The sequence below is a fragment of the Idiotropiscis lumnitzeri genome, chromosome 3, assembly GCF_059441095.1.
Source record: "Idiotropiscis lumnitzeri isolate Australia: NSW breed Sydney's pygmy pipehorse chromosome 3, RoL_Ilum_1.0, whole genome shotgun sequence".
In the NCBI taxonomy this organism is placed as follows: Eukaryota; Metazoa; Chordata; class Actinopteri; order Syngnathiformes; family Syngnathidae; genus Idiotropiscis; species Idiotropiscis lumnitzeri.
Genome location: NC_142393.1, coordinates 33,990,053 through 34,002,552, shown reverse-complemented (window position 1 = coordinate 34,002,552; position 12,500 = coordinate 33,990,053). Strand labels below are relative to the sequence as shown.

Genomic DNA, 12,500 nt, shown 5'->3' with positions numbered 1-12,500 from the left:
GCAGTCCCTGATGTGCTGGAGAACCAGCCTCTCGAAGCACTTCATGATGACTGGTGTGAGAGCAACAGGACGTTAGTCATTCAGGTGGACGGCGGGTGACTTTTTGGGGACAGGAATAATGGTGGAAGTTTTCAAGCAGGAGGGGATGACTGCTTGAGCCAGGGAGCGGTTGAAGATCCTGCAGAAAACATGTGACAGTTGGTGGGCACATGCTCTGAGGACCTTGCCTGGTATTCCGTCGGGTCCAGTAGCTTTCCTGGGGTTAACAGCCAGGAGCGCGCGCCTCACATCGTGTTCCTCTACGGTGAGTGGGGGGGAGTTGGAGCATGAAGTGCAGGGGTGTGACGGTTTGGGCGAGTCAAAGCGAGCGAAGAAGCAGTTAAGCTCCTCTGCCAGCGATGCACTCGGGTCTACAGAGGTCGTGCTGCTGCCACGGAAGTTGGTGATGCTCCGTAGACCCTGCCACACCTCCCGTGGTCTGTTGCTGGCAAGGTGGGCCTCCAGCCTCCCCTTGTAGATTGCCTTGGCTCCGAATAACATAAATCAGCAACGGAAGGTATGAGAATATATGTGTTAACATCCCGCATGTTGTGCGCGGATATCGCGAGAACCTGCGTGACTCTGTTTATTGTTGCGTGTTCGCCTGTGCGAGGAGGATGCAAGTGAATTAAAGCAGTTGGAAACTTAATAACGTCGTGTTTTTTGGCCATTTACATGGTAGCAGAGGATGGTTTCCAACTATAGAGTACCGCAGAAATTTGACGAAGCCAGACCATACGAGTGCTGGAAAAATGAAGTTAGCATTTGGAGACTTGTTACGGACTTGGGAAAAAAAGAATCAGGCACTTGCGGTGGCGCTGGGTCTCGAAGGAAGAGCCCCAGAGACTGCTTTGGAAATATCCGCGGAGGATCTAAATCAAGAAAATGGTATGGAAACACTTCTCGCTAAGTTGGACACGGTGTTCTTGAGAGAAGAAAAAGACCGCGCTTTTGAAGCGTATTCGTATTTTGACTCGATAGCAAAAGACAGTGCGGCATCCATGGCGGACTATCTAATAGACTTCGAGCAAAGATACAACCGGATGAAAAAGTACAACATGGCCCTGCCTGACGCTGTGTTAGCATTTAAACTACTGGATACAGCGTGTCTCGAGGAGAAGAATAGACAGATTGCGAACTTGACATTTGCATCGATGAAATCGCCGTTGAAAAGGATTTCGGAGGGAAAATCACCGGCGCAATTAACGGCAGTGAGATGAAGGATACCGCCTTTTTCACGGATCAAAAGCAAAGAGTATCCGAAAAATTCAGAAGAAGTAACGTCTCGTCACAGAGTGGACAGCGGCCGCCACAGCAAGGTAAAAATCCACTCGACAAATATGGCAAGCAAACAAAATGTGCTATTTGTCAAAGCACGTATCACTGGGTGAAGGATTGTCCTCATCGGAGGAATGAAGTCAAGTTGACGGAAGGTGATGGTGTGGAGGAGTGTAACATCACACTGTTTACTAAGATTGTGACCAACTCTGAGATATTTCTGGCTGAATCACTGGGATCGGCCATAATTGACACTGCACCCACCCGTACTGTTTGTGGTGAGAAGTGGCTGGATTGTTACCTTAAAGAACTGAGCCAAAGTCAAGTGAACAAACTGCAGCAAACACAATCTCCAAGCTGCAGGCCTTTTAGATTTGGAGATGGGCAAGTGGTGCACTCCAATAGAAAAGTAAAGATCCCAGCCAAGATTGGACAAACAAAATGTCACATTGAAACAGAAGTTGTTCCTGCTGATATTCCTTTATTGTTGATCAAAATGTCTTTAAAGAAAGCAGGGACTGTTTTAGACATGGAGAATGACAGAGTTGTCATGTTGAAGCAACAAGTGCCTCTTGAGTTCACCAGTTCCGGACACTACTGTGTGGACATAAGAGATGGAAATACAAAGGTGAGCAACAATGAAGGTGAAGTTCTTGGTGTCACAACAGGGATGTCTTCTAGAGAAAAACGCAAAGTGCTCCTGAAGCTTCACAAGCAGTTTGGTCATGCCTCCGCTGACCGGCTGCAGAGGCTTATTCAAAGCTCTGGAAATACTGACAAAGACTGCCTGATCATTCTGGAGGACATCATTCGTGACTGTGAGATATGTCAGAAACACCGCAGGACTGAGCCCAACCCGGCAGTTGGCTTGCCCTTAGCCTCCGAATACAATGAAACAGTGGCAATGGATCTACATGAGCTGGAACCTGGTGTGTGGTACCTCCACATCATCGATCACTTCACACGTTTTAGCGCTGGAAACATCATGAGGTCTAAGAAACCTTCGGATATAGTCAGCTCCTTCATTCATTCGTGGAGACGTATTCACGGTGCCCCCAAGCGGATCTTCACGGACAATGGTGGAGAGTTCAATAATGAGGAGATTAGAGACATGGCGGAGAAATTCAACAGTGAGACGAAAACTACAGCGGGGTACAGTCCCTGGAGCAACGGTTTGTTGGAAAGACACAATATGACTCTGACTGAGACACTTATGAAAGTAAAAAAGGAAAATGGGTGTGGCTGGAAAACTGCTTTAGACTGGGCTCTTATGGCCAAAAACAGTCTGATCAATGTGCATGGTTATAGTCCACACCAGCTTGTGTTTGGACTTCCGTCTGTCTTAATTGATAAACCACCTGCTCTAGAGAGTACGAATATGAGTACTAGAGTAGGGCAACACTTAACAGCATTACATGCTGCTAGAAAAGCTTTCACAGAGGTGGAATCCTCTGAAAGAATTAGAAGGGCGTTACGTAAGCAGCTCAGACCTACAGATGAAATGTATGAAACAGGTGACTAAGTGTATTATAAGCGACAGGATAGTTCAGAGTGGAAGGGTCCTGCTGTAGTTATAGGTCAGGATGGAGCCGTTGTGGTCGTAAGACATGGCGGAATTCTTGTCAGAGTGCATCAATCCAGTAAATTAAATGCACACAATGAGCATGAACCTGCACTTCGCAGTGTTCCCAACAATGGTATAGAAAATGAAAATATGGTTCAGACTGATGTGTTAGAGAATTCAGATGATGAACAAAGTGTCTTCATGGAGGAGAACAAATTACTGAAAACACAGAAATAAATGATAAAGACACGAACAGACAGACTGATGAGATGGGGCCCAGAAACAGAGAGTGATGTAACTCCTGCTGTTTCATCTACTGATGTAAAATTAAAAAGGGGTCAGGTGGTCACATTTACAAACAAAGATAATGATACTCAGTACACTGCCAGAGTTTTAGGCAGAGCAGGAAAGGCCAAGGGGCAATACAAAAATTGGTACAATTTGCAGCGGCTAGAACCTAATGGAAGTGAGGGACAAAGACAAGCATTAGATATGTCACAGGTTGATAATCTTCACACAGATTGTGAAAACACTGATGCCGATGTACTCATTACCAAAGACATCTCTTTTGATGCGGCTAAACAGCAAGAGATTGATAACTGGAAAAAGAACAATGTTTATGAAGAGATCATTAACAAAGGTCAAAAATGTGTTTCTACTAGACGGGTCTGTACACTGAAAGAAACTGCTAATGGTATTGTAACTAAAGCTCGCCTTGTGGCAGAGGTTTTGAGGAAATCAATATTCACAAGTTGCAAAAAGATTCTCCTACATCACTTCGATTGCTGTTAGCTGTGGCATGTCAAAACAAGTGGACGGTTCATTCTGTGGATATTAAGTCAGCCTTTCTACAGGGAATGGAACTCTCGAGAGACATTTACATTCACCCCCCACCAGAAGCTGGTGTGAACAGAAGCAGTGTTCTATGGAAACTAAAGAAATGCATGTATGGACTTGCGGACGCATCCCTCTATTGGTACAACAAAGTCAGACAGACAACTCATGCTGAAAACTGGTGGTAAAATGTCTCAAGTTGACCCTGCAATATTCTATTGGCAGAATGAGCAATCTTTGGTCACAGGATTATTGGCGTGTCATGTGGATGGTTTTCTTTGGAACTTCGTTTCCAATGTTATCCCTGTAATTAAGTCTGCTTTTCATGTGAGCCATGAAGAACATGAGAATTTTTCATATGTGGGGATGGACATTGCAACTGTTGACGGTGTAGTGCAGGTGCATCAGAACACTTACATTGAGACCCTACAACCAGTTCCTTTAGAGAAGGCGCGTTCTGTACAGAGAGATGCTCCACTGAATGAGTCAGAGAGAGATCAGCTCAGGTCCAAAATTGGACAGATTTTGTGGGTTGCTAAACAAACAAGACCTGATGTTATGTTTGACACATGCAGTCTGGCATCGAACATTAGAAATGCTACTGTTCCGTCCATACATGAAACCAACAAGGTGATACGGAAACTAAAGTTAGAGAAAGTCACACTTAAATTTCAGTATTTGGGCGAAAATGATTATTTGAGTTTGACTGTCTTCAGTGATGCTTCGCTGGGGAATCTTCCAGATGGAGGCACACAGGGTGGGGCTTTAATAGCTCTCACGGGAAATTTTGGAAAATTCTCCCCTTTGTTTTGGCAATCTAAGAAAATCAGACGTGTAGTGAGGAGTACACTGGCAGGAGAAACATTGGCAATGTCAGATCGATTGACAATGCCAAGTTCTTGGCTACACTCTATTCTGAGCTTGGAAAAGCCGACCTGAATACTCTTCCTCTCATCTGTGTCACTGATAACCATTCCTTGTTTGATGCTCTCAAATCCAAAAAACAGGTAACAGAAAAGAGACTTAGGTTAGAAATAAGCAGTATCAAAGAACTGCTTCAGGTAAACAAAATCAAAGTGCACTGGTCAGATGCAAAGTCACAACTTGCTGACTGCTTAACAAAAAAAGGTGCTTCTCCCCTGATGCTTCTTAAAGCCCTAGAAGAAGGTGTATGGGTGCAGTGATGTTATACACGTTATGTGAATTTTTTCCTTGAATTTGTGTTCTGTTAAATGCATTTTATAAATGTTCAGGATTGCTGCCACTTTTCTTATTTTATTTTTTTTTTTGTTTAAAGAAAGAGGGAGATTGTTAACATCCCGCATGTTGTGTGCGGATATCGCAAGAACCTGCGTGACTCTGTTTATTGTTCCGTGTTCGCCTGTGCGAGGAGGATGCAAGTGAATTAAAGCAGTTGGAAACGTCGTGTTTTTTTTGCCATTTACAATACGATCCATTTATTCCAAACATGGGGTGCATCTGACTATTAAGTGGATACATACATACAGTTACTAGTTACCTGTTAAAAATACAGTTAGTAATGAAATCTAAGTGCCATATTATTAATATAGCAGGTAAACATTTAATTATTTTTGGATTGCTTCAATACCAGATATGTTGAAAGAAATTAATACAACAAAAAAAATCAATATGCTGTTTATTTATATATATTTGTCAGTTTTTTTTATAGCTGTAAAAAAAGCATAGTTTTGGAATACTGGAAGAATCTTCCATGATGACAAGCTGTCCGGATGTTTTTGACAGTTGACACATTTCTTTGTAAATGTTTTTAAAATGAATAATTCCTGCGGTGAATACAATCCAAAATAGTCACCATCTACTCCCTTCTTGTTTAGCCTGCAAGAGGACTCGACTGCGAGATCTCTCTCCCACAAATTAAAAATGTAATTCTAAAAAAAATATTTCTTTTATTAAATGTACCTCTTATCTGATTGTTTCTTTCTGCAACAGTAATGTTATACAGTTATTATTATTTTTTTGTATCCTGAATACAAAGCAGCGTTTTCTTTTCCGTTGAGGTCTGTAGCCGGAAGCAACAGCCTTTCACAATAAAAGAATTAGCACAAACGTAATTAATGTGCGATAAAATGATTGTCTGCATTAATAAACATGTAAATCAGGGGTGCTCAGACTTTTTCAGCATGCGAGCGACTTATAAAATGACCAAGGCAAAATGATCTACCTACTATAAAAATTTTTATATATATATTTTATATTATATATATTATATATTATATATATATATATATGTATATATATATATATATGTGTATATATAGGGGGAGGGAGAGAGAGAAAGAGTGAGGGTGTGTGGGTGTGAGACTTTTTTTGTACAATGTATGTAGATGTAGCCAATCTCGGTGGCGGCTTTCGCTTTTCAAGTAAGTTGTCTGAAAAATGACTGCAGTCCGAAAATCCCGCTCCACATTTCCCGTCTATGGTATTGTGATGGTAGACTGGCAGATGAGGCAAACGCACTTCAAAAATGTCATTATGAAAAACAACGCCTCCTCCCATTCCGTATTAAAGTGATACGTTTTTGTCTTCTTACTTGGTCCAGCACCCCCACTCATGTTTATACCCCCCTTGAGTTCAAGAGAATAAAACGAGGGCTTAAAATTGGAGGTAACCAACTCGCTAGCTTGTTAGTTGTGCTGCACTTACCACCATTGATTGCGCATGCGTGGTGACCTATGTGTCACAAAAAAAAAAACAGGTGTCATCTGACTGGCTGCCCTGTATCAATCACGTGACGGATAATGATAGGCTGACGTCTATTTTTTATGTCATCTACCCATACTACCTTTGCGATCGACTGGTCGATCGCAATCGACGTAATGAGCACCCCTGATGTAAATGAATGTGAAATTAACGTGTTAAATTGCCCAGCTCTTTTTTGTTGGAATTTCAAATGTTCATTACAAAAGGTAAAGAAAAACACTACTCTGCTACAATCTAACTTCCAATGTGACACACAGTTAATTTGTTAATTGGTTGCGGTTATTTTGGACTAAGATTATGATTGGCTGTTCCATTTTTGATCATTTGCCATCAATCCTTGCTTAAACTCACGAATAACTGCACTATCCTCGTCTTCCTAGTATGGATGGAGCTGACCTCTGCTTTGAAATTGTGAAGAGAGCTGATGCTGGGTTTGTGTACAGTGAGGCTGTGGCCAGGTAAGAAACCCATCACCTGAGTATTGTTATCTTAATATGTGGAAGATTCCTAGTGAAATTGTGCATACGCACAACAACTGAAAATTGCATGTGCCCAAAAATATCCAGACTTGTAAAATCGTGCAAAGGTTGGTACTTTATTTTTCTACCCTGTAAATGCCCAGATTTATCCATAAAATGTCAACGTACAGCATCAACCAATGAGCCTATTGGTAATGGTACTTTACTGTCACTCATGGCAGTGACTATAGGGAGATTATTCTGTATACTTGATAAATAGATGACACTTAATAGTCTAGAGCTGGGTTTAAAAAAAATTGATGTATTGAATTTCATAAATTTTGCTCTTCATAGTCCGATATCAATTCATAAAACAATGTATAACCCCCCCAAAACATGGTTGGAAAACCTTTGTATGGTGGTATTACCTCATTTCGCCACAAGGTGGCCCATGTATCTATTACATCAATAGGGTATCCACGGCATGTGGCTCAATGCTCACAGCCATCTCAAGGAGTGGAAGTATCTCTCGTGAGCTTTTCGCAATGAAAATAAAGCTTCCCGTCAACATTAACAATTTGGTCGTCTCTTTAATAGCAAAATAAAGTCGATCTCAAGGAGCGGAAATCTCTCTCGGAAGCTTTTCGCTTTGAAAATAAAGCTTCTCGTCAACATTAACAAGTTGGTCGTCTCTTTAGTAGCAAAATAAAGTTAAATATAATTGTATATTAAAATGTATATATGGTTTAAATTACATCAAAGAATAAGTTGAAGTAAGGAATAAATTTGCTTTAAATTTTTAATGTCGGCTAAAATAAATGTATGCTTGGCCTTTTGATTCTCCTTTTATTGTAGGATGTAACGTTAACTTGTTAGTTTTTATACATTTTTTTTTATTTTACCCAGGAGACCTCAACTGGTCTGGCAAGGATAATTGAACATAATACACAACAATATGAACCAAAATAAATGTCTGTACACTGGCGTTTGTTTTTTTGTTTTTCTTTTTTTTTGGGGGAGATGTTTGTGACCATTTGGACTGCTGTTAAATGGTGTCATTTTGCCATAAATAATTGTGACAGTGCATGTAAAAATGTCTTCTACACATGTATGTCAGACCGGTAAATTTGTATAATAATATATCACAAACATAATGTATTGATAGTGATTATATAATTTCTACACCGCGTGTAGATTTTCTTTGGGGGGGGATCAGAAATTATCTTGCATTTTTAACCTTGAGGGGTTCAGTGATGAGCCAAAACCCTTACTCATTGGTACAACAGCATTTTACATTTTTTAGCTGTTCAATAGAAGAGCTCTATTGAAGTTTCATCCATCCATCCATCCATCATCTGTACCGATTCTCCTCACTAGGGTCGCGGGGGGTGCTGGAGCCTATCCCAGCTATCTTCGGGCTGCAGGCGGGGGACACCCTGAACTGGTTGCCAGCCAATTGCAGGGCACACAGAGACGAACAACCATCCGCACTCACACTCATACCTAGGGGCAATTTCGAGTGTTCAATCGGCCTGCCTATTGAAGTTTCATTTTCATATATTTTTTTGTTTGCCACATTGTGTTGTGAAAGCAATAAAATCATGCTATTTAGCTTACCAGGATGCGCTTCTTGCAAGTCATATTGATAATTAAAGGTGTCCATCTTTCCAAACCTAGACGAGTGTAAGTGTTATTAGCTTTGGATTTTGCATACCACTAAGGGTGCTACAGATATTTTTATGTCAAAAGTTTACAGTGAGTTTTATACACTTAACACAACCTGCCCCACAGTTGCAATTGATTTCATAATTTGTTTTGATCAGGTCATGCTCAATGAGATACATGATTAAGCTAACTGCATTGGGTTCAATTCTTAATATAAAAAATCATATTTTTGCTGCATTAGTTCTCCTGGGATTGTGTTGCAGATTAAATTAAAATTGGTACTGAATGAAATCTTTGACTGAATCGAAAATCAAAGTGAATCAATCAAATCGGGGCCTTGCAAATTAGTATTGAATTGGTTTTGAAAATCTGAATCAATACCCAGCCCTACTTGATCCGAACACTTTTTTACAAGCAGTGTTAAAGCAATCTGAATGCAATGTGCATTTCATGCAAACATGTTTATAAGGCAAATGTGACGCTGTAACGCTGTGAGTGTACATTTTATAATATCAATGACTGTATTAAGTGTTTTGCTGCACCCAACATATATGAGTGGTATGCAACCCACGTCACTTTTTGAACATGAAAGTTTGATCTGGGCATTGAGGTTTTTTTACTTAAAAAACAAAACGAAAAAAATATTCATCTATTTATTAAAACAACTATTTATTGCTTATCGATAACTTTTGCTAAGAAGTAAAATAGAGGACAGGACGATCGCTCCTCCATTGACAAAGAGTCGTCTTCCATTATAACATGGAGAAAAGCGGATTAATATATTTCTTATCTTTCTTTCATTTCATTCATTGGTTGATTTTTGGAATACTAATTCAGGAAAACAAGAAAAAAATCAAAGTGGGCTGCCACATTATCGAAAAGGTTTCTTTGCTACAAACTTATTTTTATAATTTTTGTATTTGCTCACTCACGCTATCACGAGTAAGTGCATTCTCATCTGTCTGTATAATAAAAATCAAAACTGCAACACATACATAGCCTGGTTACAAGACACAAGAAGAAGAGCACACAGCACTCTTTTTGTTCGAAGTCACCTCATCGTACAATTGCGATTAAAATTTTGAATTTATGCAAAACGAGAAATTCATCCACTTGTGAAATCTTGTGGCAAAACCGCTCACACTGCGCAAGTGTGTTGTGGAGCTCTGTTAGCCTTGATAGCCAGACTCAACACTGTACCAGTGCTTGAGTATGGTCACAGTCGTATGAAGCAATATTTTGAGGCGGGGCAGACTCAAGTAAACAGACAGAAGAATCAACCAATCAGCGAAGAGCAGACATGACAACATAAAAGTGACTTGGAGAAGTCGTGGGGAAGCAAGGCGAGCGTGTCTTCTTTTTAAATGCTCCCAGTGCAGTCAGCTGCGCGGGTAATGCGGGTTTTAATTACCATATATTTTCGCAGTCATAGGACGCGCTGCCTCAAAGGGCGCAACACCTGTTGAGGGTGCTATTTCTGTCTTTGAAGCACACACTGGGTTGCTCAGCTGCTTTTAGCATAGCAATAACTCGGCTGCTCAAGGCGCTAGCTCAGCTGCTTTTAGCATTGCAATAGCTCGGCTGCTTGAGCTGACTCAGCCCATGGCAATTCACTTTGCCTCAATACCATAAGCAATCGCCACATTTCAAAGACAGTTGCCATGATACCATTGACAATCGCTATCATTAACAATGACTCTAACGAATAATAGGTATCATGGCAATAGTCTACAAGACTACGTCAGGGGAGGGACTTCACTGGTCACCACACTCCTTAGAGTCACGGTTTCAATAAAAAAAAAAAACTCAGCATACAAGCAAACAATGAAACAAAGAAATAAGATTAACACAAAACATGTATCTCTCATGCCATCAATATACCAAAAAGAAATAAAAGTAACACAATGATATAGCAATGGCTTCTTGGGAGCCATTAGAGCAATGCCTTCTGGGAGCCACTCAGACTCAGCCAATCACATGGCTGTTTAGAGAGATTTGCATGGCTGTTTAGAGAGATTTGCATGGCTGTCTAAAGAGATGTGCTGTTATGCTTTGGGCTTTTTGTCTGTTGTCTAAACCTGGGATGTTTCTTGCTTGCAATAACATAAATGATAAGACAGACTACAACATTGTGGACAGCTGCCCTTTTGTCCAGCTTCCTCCCACACCATCACACAAACACCATAGTCACATAATGTATAGTCATGGTCACTTTGAAGCATAGTTGACTCACACTTTGTCCAGCAGGGTGTGCTAACATACACTCCGAACAGCCCAATGAGTAAAAGGGTTGATGGTCGCGAGTGATACTTTGTCCATATAATGAGCGCAGTCGCCTTACAAGGCGCTGTGTTAGTTTAGGGAAAGATTTGGGACTTTTAAGTGCGCCTTATGACTGCGAAAATACGGTAACTTTAATTAATTCACTATATGTTTTTGGTCATTTAAAATGGAGTTTAATGCTGAATATAACAAACTATCGTCTCTCCCATACATCATTGTAAATGTTGCAAAGGTGGACTTCTCCCGCTGAAGAGTGACGCTACTCACAAAAAAGAAAATAAACTAATTTCATTGCACAGTTAATTTGGAACCGGGCCAAGTAGCGTTGGAGGGCGGGCTGTCTTACTGGCGACTTGGTGCTGGTGATGCCTGGCTGTTGCCACCCGTGTACGTTCGCGTAAACCACCGCTTGCAGCCAATTCATGAAGCTGTCAGCGTTCATTTCGGATAAACTTCTCACCGATGAACCCTGGATGTGGTCATCTTGAACGTTACGCATTACTGGGCCGCTTTGGGAGCGTCAAAGTTCAGCGAACAAAAAAGTTCCAGCGGGGAGGCCGATTCCGCAGCCGATTGTGGCTGCACTGGAACGTTCCATTGAGTAGTGTATGCGAAGCCCGGTCCTGTTATGTTCCAAAGGATAAGAAGGCGCGCATTGTAGTTACACCGCCGACTGTCAAAAAAATCCTCATCCAAATAAATGTGCATGTCTACTCATTCCCACTTCAGTCTCTGTAAATATCCCACCTGGTGCTTCTAAGCCATGTGTCCTCACCATGATCATCAAAGTAGCAGTGTGCAGGGTCCTCAGAGCATAATCCATGTACTTCTGATCATTCCTCATTTCCTCATTCTCATATAAATCAGCCACGGAGAGGTTAATCCTTTTGATATGTTGAAGTGGTCATAGGTAGGGATGACTACATGAACTTTGGTGCCAATTGATCACCGTTTTTGGACGTTATAAGCAATGAAAGTACAATGATTTTCAATGGAGAGTTTGTAATCGGTCCCTTTGATGAAGGAAGGGGGGCTTGGCTATATAAAGTAAAGTAGGCGTGTTTCAAGTCAACACTTATTTCCTAATTTGTCCCAAATTAATAGATTAAAAAAAACTAATTTCAGTTTCCTAAGAAGAAAACAAATTCTAAACTGAGCTTGTTTGTGAAAATTGGGCTGTCTTGGGTTTTGTCCTTTAACACATAAATAGGGCTCAACATGTTATTGGCAGGCAGTTGGCGCAAAACTGGTTTTGGTCGTATTTTATTGAAGTATTGAAGAATGTACTCACTCACGTGAGTCCTCATCCTCTGTATTTTAAATGAAGAGAATTACTAGGTTAAATTCTCCTCCACACATGGAAGGTTCCCACCCATCACTGACTCATTATGTCACGGATGAGTAAAGGTTAGTCTAACCTGTGATGTTTCTTCCTTGCTATAACATCAATGATAAGACAGACTACAACATCATGGACAGTGGCCCTTTTATCCAGCTCTCTCCCGCACCATACATGTAACTGGTCTGTTGCTAAGTGACTGTGGTCTTAAACCGTGACCATAACAGACTCTTTATTGCACCCAGCCAGTACATGCTCTGTAGTCTCTTCACCAACAGAGGATGCGAAACACACTGTG

General features: G+C 40.9%; 1 protein-coding gene across 24 annotated transcripts in view; it reads left to right on the top strand.

Annotated features, from left to right (window-relative positions):
- The window catches only part of LOC148340971 (peripheral plasma membrane protein CASK-like), a 77,107-nt gene that overhangs the window by 19,152 nt on the left and 45,455 nt on the right, over positions 1-12,500 (top strand). For 11 of the 24 annotated variants that reach the window (XM_088290624.1, XM_088290621.1, XM_088290622.1 and 8 more), the window contains exons 4-5: positions 5,572-5,619; positions 6,838-6,915. The exons of 2 other annotated variants lie outside the window; for them this stretch is intronic. In XM_088290624.1, coding sequence (XP_088146750.1) covers positions 5,572-5,619; positions 6,838-6,915 — 126 coding nt within the window. The remainder of the gene's footprint in view (positions 1-5,571; positions 5,620-6,837; positions 6,916-12,500) is intronic. 11 more of the 24 variants (XM_088290631.1, XM_088290628.1, XM_088290630.1 and 8 more) reach the window with 1 other exon arrangement.